An 18,698-nucleotide genomic window follows, 5' to 3' on the forward strand; every position below is an offset into this window, starting at 1 on the left:
CATCGAAATGCCATTTCTTGCTCCATGCTTTTGATATTGACACTCCCCCAAACAATGAGAAGGAGAAACATGTGTAGGTTTTCTAGGATGAAAGCAAGAGTAATGAATGCTTTTTTGCTTTTTTCAAAGACTGGCAGAATGCTTTTTGACTTTTTTTGACTTTTGAAAGAGAAAGGAGTAATGAGAGAGAAGAAGAGCAATGAATAATTTTGTCCTTTTCCTTATATTTTCTAGTGCTGTACAACTTATTCTGTTCTTGAAAAGTGAAACTGTAACTTTGACGAACCCCTACATCGGTTTTCGGTTTAACCGAGATTTTTTTCCAACAAAAACCGCAACCTAAACCGATAACCGAATATTGGATATTTTTAAAACCGAAACCAAAACGACCCACCTTCTAACCGAACCGATTTAACCGACCAACTTCGGTTCGGTCCGTTATTTCGGTTTTAACCGATTTATGCACACCCCTAACCACAACCTCCCAAAGTACAAAATAATTCTCATCCTTCTTGCACTCCCGGAGCACAAAATCCTTCTCATCCTGTTGGAAGTCCTGGAGCACATAATTCAGCATAAAACTCTTCCCATCAAACTCCCATTCATTATCATGCTTCCAGTTTCGCCAAAGCACCCATAACCTTCCCTCAACATTCATCATTATAATATTGGTAAAGGGCCTATGCTGTAATTCCGTCTTAAGTCCCTTCAACTCTTTCCACCTTTTCTCCTCTCCATCATACCCCTTTATATTATTCCATGAATCAATGCAATACAAAATCCCATCAACTACAGCGGTGCTCTTAGTATAATCCCACTCGAGAAAGTATGGACCCGGAAATGCATTCTCTATCCACCATGATGACTTCTCTGGGTAGAAAAAAAATACATCCTACGCTCTTTATCACGAGAAGCTTTCCTGCCACATCTGCACAACCATAGATACATTCATGTTTCTCTCCAGTCTCATTCATCGGACAATACAGAGGTGTCCACGAGCCAAGACGCGGATAAAAAACCTCAACCCAAGGATCAAAACTAGAAAGAGAACGCAAGCCTCCAACAACATAAATCCTCCCATTCACAACAGTAGTGGAGGGATATCTCCTCGGGATCATCATCTTCGGGCCAGCTTCCCAACTATTGGCACGGGCGTCATAAACCCAGACGTCCAAGCTTCCCAACTATTGGCACGGGCGTCATAAACCCAGACGTCCAATGAACCGCCCAAGACATAGAGAAACGGTCCCAAGGCGACGCAATAATGTGAATAACCAATAGGAGGCGAGGGTGTAGGAGGCAATGGTTTGATTTTTCTAGGGTTTTCATTAGATGGATCGAGGACAAACCACTTGTCAATTGGACGATTGGTAAAGGTGAAGTTAATGTAGAGGAATTGTTGGGTGCAGTTGAAATGGGAACGGGTGGAGTAGAAGAAAGGGGAGCTAAGGAGAGATCGCCATGATCTGCATACAGAAGAGAGATTGTGGTGGAATGATCGAGGAACTCTAGCAATACATTGTATAGTGATTTCGTTGGGAAGATTAGGCAAAAGAACCTCCTCCTCCATCTCTCTGATAGCTGAAAAAGGGTTTGGGAGGTTTCTCTTATCACTTTCCCCAAACCCTAACCCTAATCCGCTATCGAGTAACAACACTTTTGAGAATGGTTAATATACCCTCCGTTTGATTGCTGAACGCAGTAGAGTTTTGGAGTGGGAGGACAAATATACCCTCCGTTCTTAAGTTACACGTGGCAGATGAGTGTGATGATCAGATCATTCTTCTTGCCGGATTGCCTCAGATGAACGGTTGAGATTTCTATAAAGAATTCTTAGCAAAGCCCTTTCCAATCAAAGGGTTAGTATTATTTATTTGTTGGCCATGGCTCACAACATGACATGAATGATCATTATATGGCTTAGTATATTTTGCAGTTACAAACAACTTCTCAATGGTGGGTTTTATTGTAGAGATCCCGATGTACTCCTATTGGACGATCATGGTCGTTGATTTGATTTTATGGGCCCTCACTAGATAACTGATGATGAGCATCCCCTTGGCTACATCAGCCCCTCCGAGTAGTGTCTTGGAGCGATCGCTAATTGATATTGACAGCCAGAGTCTTAAGAACATTGAGATGGCACGGCATATGTGATTGGGGTCCATCCCTGCGTGTCCCGGTCCCACCATAGGATTCTAAGAACTTTAAGGGGTCCATCCCTGCGTGTCCCGGTCCCACCATAGGATTCTAAGAACTTTAACGAGAGAGTCACTTTCACCATCAATAGTAAAAAGGAATAATTTGGGTCTCACAGGGGACATGTATGTGAAATTAAGACCACCATTCTGAAGTGACCTAGAATGTCTTGATACCTTCTTGAACAGACATATATCATCATAGGAGTAAGGCTACAAAAAAATCAAAGGATGATTCTAATGGACACTAGCAAATCCCTTATTTTAGACTAATGATACTTTCACTGCGATGTTTTGATAATGAAAGAAGGTCAATATATCACTTCCCTTCCTAAAAAGCTCTCAGCAGCCAATTAAAAAGGGAAAGGCGAGTGAGTTCATCGCATTATCAAAACATGGTAGAGAAATAAAGCGAAAAAAAGGCTCTGTATGGATGCCACATTCCCGGCATCCTCAGGGTTTTCCCGGATATAAAAGTACCAAAACTACACTTTCCCACCTGTTTACCACGCTTGGTTGCCATTTGCCCCAAATAAATCTTCAGGGGTTGACAGGCAATGGTCGGTGAGGTGCCAGCCTGAGTCAATGAGGTGCCAGCTCCGCCGTACACCTATTGGTTTATTTCACAGGTAATCTTCTGGAAACTCTCTCTCTCTCTCTCTACCAGCCAAACCAGAATCGAACGGCAACTGTGGGATGTACATTATGATACCATTTGGTCACGTCCCGACCCAACTGTTTAAATATTGTCCGGTTCTAGGTCTTCCACCCTTCCCCGGTTTTGTTTTCCAGCAGCACTAACCGTACTCGACCCAATCAACGGAGCTCGCCCCTTGATGATGGTGAAAACATGTCTACACATGGAGAGAAAGGGGGGGGGGGGGGGGGGGGTTCGGTCTACATATATAGCCCAGTCACTCTCTCAGTCTCTCTCCTTTCCGAGGTGGGATTGTACAATTGTGGGTTTAGAAATATGGTCTCATTGTACCCTAGAAAAGAAGTTATATTTTCCTTCCTTGCCGCCAACTTCTGCCTAGATACCGCCATCTACAACCTTCGGCCGGTCCTCCACCCAACCCCCTCCATCAGCCCCCTCCACTCAAACAAAAGATAAGGGTTACCATGGATGATCGTAAAGTTTGTTTTAAAGGGGACAAGGACAAGAGAAGTCATTTAAAAGTTTTTAGTATTTTCTTGTCTTTTTATTCTTTTCACCCTCTTTTACAACCCAAACAAATGGTAGAGGTCCCCGGGAACTTCAATTCCTGACTCCTCCCTAAAAACTACTTATCCGGGTGATCCAACTGCTTCCAAACATAGCCTAATAATCTTTTCTTAATAATAGCTATATTTTCCTGGAAAATCATTTTCAAGAAAAGATGAGAGAGAGAGAGAGAGGGCAAGTTTGCAAATTGGATTTGGCAGCCCCTCTTTTTTGTAAGGAGAGAAAAACCACCTCATAGCTAGCGTAAAATCGTTTATTTAATTCACTCCATACATGAAAAAAGAGGCTCTGCAAAATGCTACTCGCGAAATCACCTAGGGGCTCTCATGTGTGTGTGCATGAATGCCAGATTGAAGACTGCCCTTGGAAAAAAAATGCAGCTGCAGGGGCGCCCCATTGAGTTCATGTCACCAAATTGCATGTATAACTCCTTTAATTTAGTACTTATAAATGCGGTTGCGTGACATGCATCCAATGGGGTCCCCTTGCAGCTGTGTTTTTGCAAGGCGCAGTCCTTTACCATTCCTCATTATTTATATCATTTAACATCTAAAACTTCAGCCATGTTTGTCTCACATGAAATTTTTTTCACAATAGATCATTAGTTTATCCCTAGGGCGAGCCTTAGCGCAACGGTTAGGTTGCTCCATTGTGACCTGGTGGTCACGAGTTCGAACACGGAAACAACCTCTCTGCAAAGTAAGGGTAAGGTTGCGTACATCTAGCCCTCTCCAAACCCCGCAATGGTGGGAGCCTCGTGCACTAGGCCGATAGTGCCCTTTCAAAATAAATGCAGCTGCAGGGGCACCCCATTAGTTCATGTCACCAAATTGCATTTATAACTCCTTTAATTTAGTACTTACAAATGAGGTCAGGTCACATGCATCCAATAGGGTACCCTTGCAGCTGTGTTTTTGCAAGATGTAGTCCTTTTAACATTCCTTATAGATATATATCATTTAACAACTGAACTTAGGCCATGTGAATTGGCAGCCATGAAAATTTTTTCCTCTCTCCAATTCTTTTTGCCCCATAGCAAACGGATAGTCCTTAAAAAAATTCATGGTTGCCTATGGCCTTAAAGGGTAAACCTAAAAATTCATTGAACTAGCTTCCCCACTGTCGTTCAATTGATCAAACTAATCTCGATGCATTTGGTCTTATCTTCATTTATTGACACTACTGAAAAGCTTATAAATAGACGAGCAAATAGAGTTATGACTTCATTTTCACCATGTTCATTGACTAGTGCCATTGTTCCGTTAGGAATACCAAGCGGCTTTGGAACGGACTTGTTTGTGGTATACAAATGAATGTCTCATTAGAAGCAACCAAAATGTAGAATAAAGGGGAGATTGGGAAATGATACTCCCACGACAGCTTTTCAACAATTATTACAAGAGGAGAACTCATGGGCACCTTCGCAAAAAAAAAAGCTGAAAGAGTGCTCCCATTGCCTGCATGTGACCAAAGCGCACTTGATTCTCTTTGACTTGCGGCCTTTATAAATGCACTTCGGTGATGTGCAGCTAAGGAGGCGCCCTTTAAGCTGTTTTCTTTTTCTTTTTTTTTTGAAGGGCACCCTTGAGTCTAGCATACCTATTATTGCAATTCTCAATAACCAATTTAAAAAGTGCCATTATTGAAAGAAAAGTGTGAGAATATCAATTTGTTCATTTATTGGTTTGATTAAGATCTCCATTAAGTACAAAACATTTTGTGAAGTGATATATCCACCCCTCTTCATTGCTTGGGACACCTGAAATCAGTGTCCGAGACAATCTAGGCTGTTGAACACTTCCGCAATGACGTAAGTCTCATCCTCTGCCAGACATAGATACACTAGATTCGGGTGTCTCAAGTAATGAAAAGGGGCAGATATATCACCTCCCAACATTTTTCATACATAGTAATTTGAGGAATGATAGAATGAAGGGCGCCCTTGCAAAAACCACCTTCAAGGGCGCCCCTATATATTGGTTGATTTTTATGCTGGTGCAGAAAAAAGTGGAAGCGGCTTTGCCTTTGCTGAAAATCAACCAATAAGGGCATCATAGAAGGTGGTTTTCGCAAGGGGCGCCCTTGATTCTACATATCATTCCTCTATTAATTTAGACGAATGCTAGACTGAAGGGAGCCCTTGCAAAAATGAGATGAAAGGGCTCTCCCAATGGCTGCACATCACCAAATTGCATTTAAAATTAGTTGACTTTTACATTTTAGAGAAATGTGCAGCCAATGGGGGTAGCCCTTTCATCTCAATTTGTCAAGTGCTCCCTTCAGTCTAGTATTCCTCATTAATTTATTTCGAGCCCACGACAAATGCACCTATATTAGCCGCCCTGTTCGTTTGAGATTATGCCAACCGATTGTGACTCCAAAACCAATTATTGCACTCAAAGTTAAACAAAAAATTGGGTCCAATAATTGGTTTTGGACTCACAATCGGCTGACATAATCTTATACGAACAGAGCCCAGTTGATCCTTCCTCTTTTATTTCAAAGTTTAATCTCTCATTTAATGATACTGATACTCATATTAAGAAGTGGCAAATATCCATCTACATTAAGCTAATCACACCACCCTCCAACCCTAGCCCAAGTTAAAAAGTTAAAAATCCTGACCCGACCCATTCTCGTAATTTCTTCAAAACCATTGCTCTATTTCCCAACACCGTTCATCTTCTTTCCTCTCCCCATACAACCTATCATCAATAGCTTCCAGGTTGGCCTCCTGACCCTCCTCTCTTATTCCTACGAGCGCCTCCACATACGACAAAATCCTACGTGGCACCAAAGTACTTAATCCAAGATAAGCCCCTCCTATAAATACCCCCAATTCTCCTTCAAAGTAAAAATAAAACAGAGAAAAGAAAATCTCTGAGTTGGAATTTTTTTTCCATTTTTTTTTTTTTCAAAATGGGGATCTGCCACTCGTGCCTGACGGACTCCGTGGCGACGGCAAAGGTGATATTACAAGACGGAAAACTACAAGAGTTCTCGTATCCAGTCAAGGTCTCGTACGTGTTGCAGAGGAATCCGAGTTGCTTTATTTGTAACTCGGACGAGATGGAATTTGATGATTTTGTATCGGCGATTAACTCGGAGGACGAGTTACAACTCGGTCAGCTTTACTTTGCTTTGCCGATTAGCAGGTTGAAGTATCCTTTACAAGCTGAAGAGATGGCCGCATTGGCTGTGAAGGCGAGTATAGCGTTAAGAGAAAGTGGTGGGTGTCGTCGGAATTCGGCCGTACTTCCGGCAGTTTCTCACCGGAGGGAAGATGGGTTCCTGCCAGAAGTGGGCCATAGTGCTAATGGTAGTGGTGGGAGTAGGAGAGAGAGGAATGGCAACCGGCGTAAATTTAATGCAATGCTGAGTGCAATTCAGGAATAGAAAAGAACAACTGGAAATTGTTTTTTTTTTTTTTTTGGCTGTAAATATAGGAATTTTGGCTTTTTTTAAAAGCAGGGTATAACTAGTTTATTGGGTCGCGTGCCCTTCAAATTACGTTTTTCATTTTTTTTTCTTTTTTCTTTCCCATTTGGTTCTGAAGTTACGAAAATACCCTTGAAAATCTTTATACTTGAATGAGACCCGAAAGCCTTCAGATCTCTCTCTCCCCCTGTTTATTTAAATGTAAGACAAGAGATACGACGACGTTAGCGTTAACCGAATCAAAGACAAAGGTAACCAAGAAATTTAGGATAAGAAAGATCTCAACTTCAAGACTAGCGACAAGAAAATGTGAGACAAATCTATTTAGGATAAGAAAGATCTCAACTTCAAGACTAGCGACAAGAAAATGTGAGACAAATCTATTAAGGCCTAGTTTGGATTCAACCCGAATTTGGGTCGGGTCGAGTTAAGCTTTTCCCAAATCTAGTTGGGTTAGGGTCGGGAAAAATCAATCCGAATTGAAAATCGGTTTGGGTCAGGTTGGGGTGTCGGGCGACCTGACCCGACCTAACTCGAATTGCAAATTTTAAATTCCCATTTAGTAGTGATGTTAATTCCAACATATACATATGATCCTAGTTTATATTAATATTATTGTATTCCATCTGAAGAAATTCTGTATGTGTTTTTCGTTTTTCAACATTGAAATAGTCTCCAGGGTCCACAATGGATGGTTTGGATAATCCTATGGTGCGGGCCATACCTTACTTTAATAAAGTGAGGAGTGTGATCATCAAAATATAGTAGTGCGGATAATATTTCCCTTTGTTAATTGTTAGTCCTTGTTTGTTTTGGATTTTGAGAACCGATTGTGAGTCAAAAACTGATTATTGGTGACTCACTATTGGTTCTCAAAATCCAAAACAACTCGGCTTGAGTTGAGGTAGTCAACTATTGGTACCATATCAAATCAGGTCAACCCAACTCGACCCGACCCGACCCAACCCAAATTGGAAATCGGGTTGGATCGGGTTGAACCCAGCCGGGTTGGAAATCGGGTTGGGTTGGATTGGAAAAATGGGTTCCTCGGGTTGGCCTCAACCCAACCCGACCAGACCCGAGTTGCACCCCTAACCTCAACCTGATTCAATTTATTTTTTTTTATTTCGAGGACCTTCAATTTAGGTTGGGATTTGCTAGCGTCCATTGAAAATGCATTTCTCAGATGGCCTGTCGCATATCAGAGCAGCCAGAAGCTCACTATTCAACAAATTTATCATCATTTACAAGGTGGCTGGTCTGACATGCGACAGACCATCTGCGAAATGCCTTTAGCAATGGACGTTAGAAAGTCCCTTTTAGGGTAGTATTCATTTAAAGAGATTTTATAGTGCAAGTGTTTTTCAAAAAAGTATTGTACGGCACATATGATAGGATGATCCATACTGTCCATTTGATAAGCCACAACGTAATTAGGTTTTGCCTCAAAAAACTTTTTCATAGGATGATCCCAGCCCTCCGATCTATAGACGTTTCTAGCCCCAAAAATTATTTTTGTAGGATGTTCCCAACCCTCCGATCTATAGAGATTTCCAACCTAATTAAGTTGTGGCCCATCAAATGGACAGTTTGGATCATCCTATAGTGTAGGCAATATGGTACTTCTTTTAAAAAAATACTGGACTATACGGGCTTAGCCCATCTGAAATCTTCAAACTAATTTATTTTTATTTTTTTTTGTTTTTTTAGGTGTGTAATGTGAGGTTTGGCAGACCCCTACTAGTATATTGAATAAATGAAGATTAGAGTCTTTGATGCCTTACACTCTCCCATCTAAATTAACCATAATTATATCATTTCTTTCCAAATCATGGGAAGAAAAAATTCCATCATAAATGTTTTTCTTGCAGTACAAAATTGAAAATTCAAAAACTGACCCAGATCTCAATTTCTCATTATAGTTGAAATTTTCAGTGCATGCTGATGTAGGCACCCACTCTCCTGTACTTCGTCATACTGCACAATCAGGACCATGAAAAATGTGACTTTTCATCAGAATCAAAGCAAAAAAATGTGTTTTTCATTACTATCAAAAGCATAAATAAATAGTAAGTTTTGCATCCATGAAAAACATACCTTCGGTAGTTTTGTAGTTTTGATTTAGAAGTTGGGTTATTTTGGGAAACTTAGGAGGGTGTTAAATGAGAAAACGAGAAGGACACAGAAAGAGATGGAATGGCACAGTGTAAATTTGGTAGCGATCAATGTTAAATGCAACAGCTGTAGCGCAGACTCTGTAACAGGAAGAATCCAAAGGATCCTTTGTTTTCTTCTTCCCTTTTTTTCGCTCTTTTGTTTAAAAAGGGCTCTCCATGGCTTTGCTGCTTTTATATCATCCCCCTCATATTTGTGGCCTTCCACCATTAATTTTTCTGTGCCCTTATAAATGCACTTCCTTAACATGGACCATTGGGGGCGCCCTTGTAGCTGGTTTTTGCAACGGCACCCTATAGCTCAACTATTATCCCTCTTAAGATTATACGCAATTCACAGCTGTCTTGTAAAACTTTCCTTTCAATTTAATAGGTATTCTTAGGTTGCTCGGAACTCCTGAAGTAAATAAAACTTTTATATGCATCTAAGTCCTAAAATTTTCAAATTAATTTACAAGTATTTTCCTTTTAAAATAGTACAAAACAAACAAAGTTGACTTCAAGTCTTTAAGTGATGTAAAATTCAGAAAAGTAGCTCAATTTGTAATAATATAGCTACAAAGGGAATAAAAGTAATATTAACAATAAGCAGTGCATTGGTAAAACACGCGTGCATGTATAATGCATGAGAAAGGTCACCCTCTTTTGCCTTTTTACTAACTAGTAAAAATGCATGTGCGTTGCACGTGCAATCAATTTCGCGTAAGAATAACCACAAATTAAGTAATGGCCTAAAAATAGTTGTAAAACCTACCGAAGTGGACTCTATGCATTTAGATAGGCATAAACACAAATGAAATTTTTTTATGATAAAGACCATTTGGCATGTGAATTGCTACAAACATTTAGCATAAGTAAACCCTAAGACAATGTGATTAAGAAGACTTCACAAAGGAAATTTATATTAATTAACCTACAATAAAGTTGAGAGCTTATTTCTTAGATGGATGCAAATAAATAAATAAATAAAAAAATTGAAGAGAAAATGTAAGTATTGGCATACAAATAGCAGTAAAAGCTACAGAAGTCTTCAACTCTATGCATTTAGATAGGCATAAGGAGAAATGTTAAATTGGAAAACCCAAAAGATTTTTCAGACTTCAGACCCATCAGCCTTTGTAACTTTTGTTATAAGATTTTCTCCCAAGTTACTGTATCGAGACTTGCAAAAGTATTGCCAAATCTAATCTCCCTAGAACAAGGAGCTTTTGTCAAAGGCAGGTTCATTTCGGACAACATAGCAATCGCTCAAGAAATGATGACATGGTTGAAGAAAAAAGTAAGAGGCAGCAATGTGATGCTAAAAATAGGGCCAAAGCATTTGACAAACTCAACTGGAAATTCATGCAAGATGTGTTAAAAAGGTTTGGATTCTCTAACCAATGGAGAAAGCTTATCGAGGAGGCTACCCAAAGTTGCTGGTTCTCAGTCATCCTGAATGGTGAGCCCAATGGATTCTTTAGATCTTCGCGAGGATTGAGACAAGGAGACCCCCTGTTGCCCTGCCTATTTATTCTACCAGAGGAAGTTCTAAGCAGAGGGCTCTCCTCTGTTTTTAGAGAAGGCCGAGCAACATATTTTCAAAGGAGCAGAGGCAGCATCCCAATCACCCACTGCTTGTTTGCGGACGACACCATAATCTTCTCAAATGGGAGTAATAATAGCCTCAAGCAAGTCATGTCCTTCCTCGGTAGATACGAGCAAGCATCAGGCCAACTAGTTAACAAATCAAAGAGTTGCTTTGCTGTTTCTGAGAAGACCTCCCCATCTAGAAGAAAAATTATCGCAAGCACAACTGGATTCACTAATAAAATTCCACCAATCACTTACTTGGGAGTACCTCTCTATGTAGGGCGTGTGAAATCCAGCTTCTTCGATGATTTAATTCAGAAGATAAGAAGCAAGATAGAGGGCTGGAAAGGTAAACTACTTTCCCAAGCTAGGAGATTAGTTCTCATCAATCATGTCCTGTCCAACACTCCTATTCACACATTATCAGCAATGTGTCCTCCCAAAACGGTCCTAAAGAGAATAGAGAACTTGTTGTCCAGTTTTTGGTGGGGCAACAGTGATCAAGGAGCCAAAATGCACTGGGTATCATGGAGTCGTATATCCAAGTCCAAAGTTGAGGGCGGCCCAGCTACTAAATCCCTTTCGGAACTAAGCTCAGCATTCAGATTAAAGTCTCTTCACCACCTTCACTCTAACAACTCGTTATGGAGCTCCCTTATTAGATCGATATACTGCAGAAAACATCACTTGAATTTAATTCAACCAACTCGTGGTTGTTCAAAAATGTGGAAAGAAATCTTATCTGTTCGAGCTACTTGGATTCAAAATTCGAGATGGATTGTTGGAAATTGATCCATCTCTTTTTGGGCTGATCTCTGGATGGGTAGCACCCCATTATTCTTCTTGGTTGAAAATAGAGAAGACATAAACATCACTGCTACCATCAAAGACATGCTTCTTCCATCAGGGGGCTGGAACATGGAGATCATTGAACCACACCTCTCGACAGTCTGAATTGAGGTGTTGTTCAACACCAGGCTCCAATTGAATGAATCTCCAGATATTTTGATTTGGTGTCCCACCCCATCAGGCACCTTTAGTACCAATTCAGCATGAATCGTCACAGGACTAGAAATAGTAATGTGAACTGGGCCGCACCAACCTGGGATCTATTCCTCCAAAAATCAGTTGTTTCCTCTGGAAAGTTTTCCAGAAAGCCATTGCCACAGATGAAAGAATAAAAAGCAAGCACATTCAGGCGCCATCCAAATGTGTTTGTTGCTCGATCCATAAAGAGGAAACCATGAACCACCTATTCATAGAAGGAGAGTTAGTTCGATCTATTTGGTCAGAGTTTGCCAACCTTTGGAACTTCAATCTGATCCAATTTCAGTCTATCAAGACTAGAATTATAAGTTGGTGGAAAGCAGGAACTAAAAGAAAAACTCAAGCAGCCCATCTATTCAGCCTCACAGCGCCCATCATAGCTTGGGAAATTTGGAAAGAGCGGTGTAGCAGACGAATGGAAGGAAAATCTAATTCCACCAATAGAATCATTAGCACCATTTCAGAGGGTATCAGAAACCTGGATTGTAGCCATTCTCCTCTCAAGGAACCAAACTTGTTAGAGGTTCTTTCTCTGTCCCAGCTTGGCATTTCTCCTTGCCGTCCAAGGATTCAAAAGGATTGCTAGATTCTATGGAAGAGACCCTCTAAAGGAACTCTTAAGCTCAGCATAGTTGGAGCTTCGAAGGGGAACCCTGGAGAAGCAGGTGGAGGAGGAGTTATTCGAAATGAAAAATCAACGGTTATCTTAGCTTTCTCTCTTTACTACGAGAAAGACACTAACATGGTTGCGGAAACTCGTGCGCTCTTAGACGGGCTCCGCTGTTGCAAGGCCTTTAATATGAGCAAGATGATCATGGAATCAGATAGCAAAGTTCTGATCGATCTCATCGACGGGAAAGGGCAAATCCCTTGGGCAATCCAATATCCCTGGAAGGAGATTCAACCACTTCTTTGCATTTTGTCTCCCACTTGTAATCACTAATTCAGAGAGGGAAACTCAGTTGCAGATGCCCCGTAAACTTCGGCTGCTCATCAAGATCCAATTTGTTCTATCCCTCCTGGGCCTCCATGCCTCGCCTGGCAAGAGGGGCAGCAAGATGTGATGCACTTGGCCTTCCCAACATCAGAAGCAAGATCAACTAAGGGCACTCTCCCTTATAAGCATTGATTGTTGTCTTTTTCCTATGACTTTAGCTTGCTATTTTGTCGAGTTAGAGGCTTCCCCTCCTCCTTACTCTCTTTCTAGGGCTACGGCTTCCTGTATTGATGGCTAGGAGGTTACCCCTCCTCTTGTATGGTCCCAACTTTTTATATATAAATTTGCCGATGCGCCCTGGGGTCGTTATCTTTCCGAGTTAAAAAATAAAAAAATAAAAAAATTGTTATCATAAAGACCATTTGGCGTGCGAATTGCTACAAAAATTTGGCAAAATTGTATTTGTCACAGAAAACAAAACAATGTGATCAAAAAGACTGCACCAAGGAATGTTCTATTAATTAACCTAGAATAAAGCTCACCAATGTTTATGATCACGAAAACAATGTCTATGTTCCCTAGGAATGTTCCAATACCCATCATGAATAAAATGAAGAATGTGTGCGCCCCTTGCAGAAGGAATACACAAATGACGAAAGATGGTGCAATAGAAGTATGAGAGACATCTGCTTTTTGGTAAGAAAAGTAAAATTTTCAAAAGAAAAAGAGAAGAAGTATGAGAGACATAAATTTGCAAGTCAGTAAATAACTAAATGATGTGTTAATATGAAAATGACAAATTATGAAGAAAGTAAATGTAAACTATAAAATATACCTTCTTAGTTTTGCCAGAAAGTAGAGTTTCACAATCATTCATTGCCAATGCATTGACCGATTTTTTATCCCCTTTGGCAGATATTGGACTGCATCTATGTCAATGAATCTATGTCACTAAGATATGGTACCAATTGTTGACCACCTCAACTCAAGCCGGGTTGTTTTGGATTTTGAGAAGCAATAGTTAGTCACCAATAATCAGTTTGTAACTCACAATCGGTTCTCAAAATCCAAACCAAACAGTGACTAACAATTAACAAAGGGGAATGTTATCCGCACTACTATATCTTGATGATCACACTCCTCACTTTATTAAAGTACGGTATGGCCCACACCATAAGATTATCCAAACCGTCTATTGTCGACTGTGGAGACTATTTCAATGTTGAAAAAGAAAAACACATACACAGAACTTCTTCATATGGAACCCAAATTTAGGTTTCGGGTCGGGTCGGGTTGCCCGATGTGGTACCCGAATCCCGCGAGAGGGGTGGGGCGCGAGCCGCCGCGCTCTCTCTCTTGGTCTCCTGTATCCACGCGATTGGCGTGTGCATTTTAATATTGATTTGAATTCATCTTTCATGTGAACTTGGGATCACTAAGGCAATCCGAACTCCACACGAAAGAGAATGACAGAGTCGCCACCTAGATGTGGGATCTAGGACCCGAAATTAACCAGAAATCTAGACTCGCTACCTGGTTACGAGAATGGAAGGTATGGGGAGTTATCCACCACATGCACCATTCCTGCCCGATAATCGGTCTTCGATTCCAAAAGCTAACTCTTTTAAATTTATTTTAAATGGCTCATTCAACTCTATGTTAAAGTGCGAACTAAGTGACATGCATCCTAACATCTAATTTCAATGTGAATCCTAAATGTGTATCTTGATTTATTAATTTGTCTGGATTCAATCTAAGTGAAAGTTCTCCTAAAATTCTAATTTCATGGAAAGTCCTAAGTGATTTGATTAAGCATTTACAAGAGAATTAATATACAAAACACCACAATTTGTTGTAGTGCCGACTCGCGGGTGGTATGCCATCAGACATCCAAGCTGCCTACGTACCCAAGCCTCACTGGGATCAGAGTCGACGTAGTTCGGTGCATTTAAGCTAAGCTACATATGCCTAACTCAACTAGGACACCGATCTAGACGGGATTGACTGTTTCAACAGTTTTAAGAGAAGTTATTTAATTCAAGTTGAGGATTTTATTATCTTAGGATTTCATCGAAGATGCTATATGATCCTATCTAAATGCAAGTTGTCCCTTAGACTAATGCAGGTTAGCCTACATCCTAGTTTACTAGGCTTGTCCTAGGGAAAAACTGGATGACTAGTGTAACTTGACCTATGGCACGGTTGCTATACATAGCAAGCGTCCGTGATGAGGCTGGACTCCTAACTCTAGGACTCCCTAAAACTTAGGACACAACACGACACGACACCATTGTTCCTAAATTGGGCTCTAAGGGTTCTTACGACGGAAACCATAATCCAATGGTTCCGAGAGACACGAGATGAATCGATATGATGAATAGTGTGAGGGAATGGGAAAGATAGAGAAAGGTGCGACTGAACTTGGGAGTGCCAAATTGCCTACGTACCCCGTGATGGGGATCAAGCCACACGTAGTTCCACTGGGGAGGTTGCTTGGATTTTGGAAAACAGGTTTGGTATTTGGATCAGGAATCGGGTTTGTATTTGAGCATTGGACTTGAGATTCAAAAACATTGATATAGCAATGGGATTTTGGAATTGGGAATTTGCATCAAAGAATTGAGCATATTGGAATCATCAAGGGTTTGAATTTTCGGAATTCAAAGTGGGCGGGCTTATGAGATTCGGCCAAATGGATTCAGACATGCGACTCGGATTGTGTTGGGATATGACTTGGTTGGATTGGGTTAATGGTTAGGGTCAAGTGAGTCGGGTCTAAGTTAGGAGCAAACCCGAGACTAGCCATGGTCTAACTAGGAGGAAGCAGGGTACAAACCAGGGTGCGGACCAGGGTGCACCAGGGTGCGAACCAGCAGGGAACCAGGGTGCGAACCAGCAGGGAACCAGGGTGCGAACCAGCAGGGGAACCAGGGTGCAACCAGCAGGGAACCTGGGTGCAACCAGCAGCGAACCTGGGTGCAACCAGGGTCTAACCAGAGTGCGAACCAGCAGGGAACCAGGGTGCGAACCAATATCGAACCAGGGTGCGAACCAGTAGGGAACCAGGGTGCAACCAGCAGGGAAGCAGGGTGCGAACCAGTAGGGAACCAGGGTGCGAACCAGTAGGGAACCAGGGTGCAACCAGCAGGGAACCAGGGTGCGAATCAGTAGGGAACCAGGGTGCAACCAGCATCGAACCTGGGTGCAACCAGCAGCGAACCTGGGTGCAACCAGGGTCTAACCAGAGGCTAACCAGGGGGAAAACAGACCCTACATGCTTCCTAACATGGTTTCTCTTTTAAAGTAAAAGATATGCATGAAAACAGACCCTACATAGAATTGAAATAAATACCTACCTCTTTGGAAACCCACTTTGTGTTTGATTTTTCTTTGATGGTAATTCCTTGAAGATGATTCCTTGCTTGATAATGACTGCTTTTGATATATATCACCCAACGTATAAAATCACCCGATCCGGCAAGGATGGCCGAACCCTTGAAGAGATGAGGGAGAGGGATGAATTTTCTAAGAGAGGGTCCTTTTTCTTCTTTTTGTTGGATGGTGGGATGAGAGGGTATTTATAGGAGAATGGGATAGGAGGTTAGGTGAGGTTAGGTGAGGTTAGGTAAGGTTAGGTGAGGTTAGGTGGTTAGGTGAGGTTAGGTGAGGTTAGGTGAGGTTTGGATGGTTAGGATGAGAGGAGAGGTTAGGTGAGGTTAGGTGAGGTTTGGATGGTTAGGATGAGAGGAGAGGTTAGGTGGTTTTGGATGGTTAGACCCAGGTCAAGATCTGCCATTGATCTAACGATTTACGGAAATCGGGTCTCGGAATGGAATCAGGGTTCGGGCTATGAAGTGACCCTATCTTATTTTGTCCCGATTGATGATCCGTAAAGTCAGATCAAGATATTAATGACCTAAAACATATATTAGGTTATTGTTGGTTAAAGTAAAGCAAAATGTGGGTGTCTACAGATGCCCCTCTTTGGTAGAGACGACGTAGTCATCGAATACCAAAGTCAAAATGACAGAACCATTTTGCGTAGCTTTAATCGACAAAGAACCCCCTAAACACAATGCAACCTAATATAATGCAAGACCTTAGATGAAATTCTATAATTGGAATGCAATAAAACAAACCCGCTGCGGTGCCGCTGGCAACGAGAGAAATGGGATACCATTTTCAAATGGATTTTCGGAGGGAAAGGAATATCGCTTTTGAACAGCTTCAGAGGAAATGAGACGTCATTTTCAAATGGTCTCAGAGAGAATAATGGATGACTTTTGAAAGATTCTTAATGAAAACGCAGCATCATTTTTGAATGGGCTTGGGCAAGATGAAATACCGTATTTATACGAATTCAAAGGAAATGAGACATCATAGTTGTATGATGTTCAAAGGGTATAAGAGACTATAGTTGTATGGACTCGAAGAGAATGAAATACCGTATTTGTACGGATTCCAAGGAAATGAGACATCATAGTTGTATGATGTTCAAAGGGGATAAGAGATCAAAGTTGTATGGACTCGAAGAGAATGAAATACCGTATTTGTACGGATTCCAAGGAAATGAGACATCATAGTTGTATGATGTTCAAAGAGGATAAGAGACCATAGTTGTATGGACTTGAAGAGAATGAAATACCGTATTTGTACGGATTCCAAGGAAATGAGACATCATAGTTGTATGATGTTCAAAGGAGATAAGAGACCATAGTTGTATGGACTCGAAGAGAATGAAATACCGTATTTGTACGGATTCCAAGGAAATGAGACATCATAGTTGTATGATGTTCAAAGAGGATAAGAGTCCATAGTTGTATGGACTTGAAGAGAATGAAATACCGTATTTGTACGGATTCCAAGGAAATGAGACATCATAGTTGTATGATGTTCAAAGGAGATAAGAGACCATAGTTGTATGGACTCGAAGAGAATGAAATACCGTATTTGTACGGATTCCAAGGAAATGAGACATCATAGTTGTATGATGTTCAAAGGGTATAAGAGACCATAGTTGTATGGACTCGAAGAGAATGAAATACCGTATTTGTACGGATTCCAAGGAAATGAGACATCATAGTTGTATGATGTTCAAAGGAGATAAGAGACCATAGTTGTATGAACTCGAAGAGAATGAAATACCGTATTTGTACGGATTCCAAGGAAATGAGACATCATAGATGTATGATGTTCAAAGAGGATAAGAGACCATAGTTGTATGGACTCGAAGAAAAGAGGCACCGTTCTCAAACGGGCTCGAAGAATTTAGAGATTTTTCGTAGGATTGAATTTTTTTTTTTTTTTTTTGAATCGGGGATTGGATTTGATGAATTTTTTTTATTTATTATTTTTTTTTTTTCAATTTTATTTTTGTGAAATGAAACATCATAGTTGTATGATGTTCAAAGGGGATAAGAGACCATAGTTGTATGGACTCGAAGAGAATGTAATACCATATTTGTACGGATTCCAAGGAAATGAGACATCATAGTTGTATGATGTTCAAAGGGGATAAGAGACCATAGTTGTATGGACTCGAAGAGAATGAAATACCATATTTGTACGGATTCCAAGGAAATGAGACATCATAGTTGTATGATGTTCAAAGGGTATAAGAGACCATAGTTGTATGGACTCGAAGAGAATGAAATACCGTATTTGTACGGATTCCAAGGAAATGAGACATCATAGTTGTATGATGTTCAAAGGGGATAAGAGACCATAGTTGTATGGACTCGAAGAGAATGAAATACCGTATTTGTACGGATTCCAAGGAAATGAGACATCATAGATGTATGATGTTCAAAGAGGATAAGAGGCCATAGTTGTATGGACTCGAAGAAAAGAGGCACCGTTCTCAAACGGGCTCGAAGAATTTAGAGATTTTTCGTAGGATTGAATTTTTTTTTTTTTTTTTTTTTTGAATCGGGGATTGGATTTGATGAATTTTTTTTATTTATTATTTTTTTTTTAAATTTTATTTTTGTGAAATGAAACATCATAGTTGTATGATGTTCAAAGGGGATAAGAGATCAAAGTTGTATGGACTCGAAGAGAATGAAATACCGTATTTGTACGGATTCCAAGGAAATGAGACATCATAG

At 40.7% G+C, this 18,698-nt stretch overlaps 2 protein-coding genes across 2 annotated transcripts; one reads left to right on the top strand and one right to left on the bottom strand.

Moving 5' to 3' along the window:
• Positions 1-397: 397 nt before the first annotated feature.
• On the bottom strand, positions 398-1,570 carry LOC143875656 (F-box/kelch-repeat protein At4g39550-like). Its single transcript, XM_077377262.1, has 3 exons — positions 1,350-1,570; positions 897-1,140; positions 398-745 (listed from the first exon to the last, which is right to left on the bottom strand). Exons 1-3 carry the CDS (start codon positions 1,568-1,570, stop codon positions 398-400), a joined length of 813 nt encoding a protein of 270 aa, XP_077233377.1.
• Positions 1,571-6,194: 4,624 nt separating this feature from the next.
• On the top strand, positions 6,195-7,026 carry LOC143875871 (HTH-type transcriptional regulator). The gene has a single exon (XM_077377456.1). It carries the CDS (start codon positions 6,343-6,345, stop codon positions 6,817-6,819), a length of 477 nt encoding a protein of 158 aa, XP_077233571.1. The 5' UTR covers positions 6,195-6,342; the 3' UTR covers positions 6,820-7,026.
• Positions 7,027-18,698: the final 11,672 nt, after the last annotated feature.

This window comes from Tasmannia lanceolata, unplaced genomic scaffold, assembly GCF_043159265.1.
Source record: "Tasmannia lanceolata isolate RefF3 unplaced genomic scaffold, GAP_Taslan_0.1 ptg000004l, whole genome shotgun sequence".
In the NCBI taxonomy this organism is placed as follows: domain Eukaryota; kingdom Viridiplantae; phylum Streptophyta; class Magnoliopsida; order Canellales; family Winteraceae; genus Tasmannia; species Tasmannia lanceolata.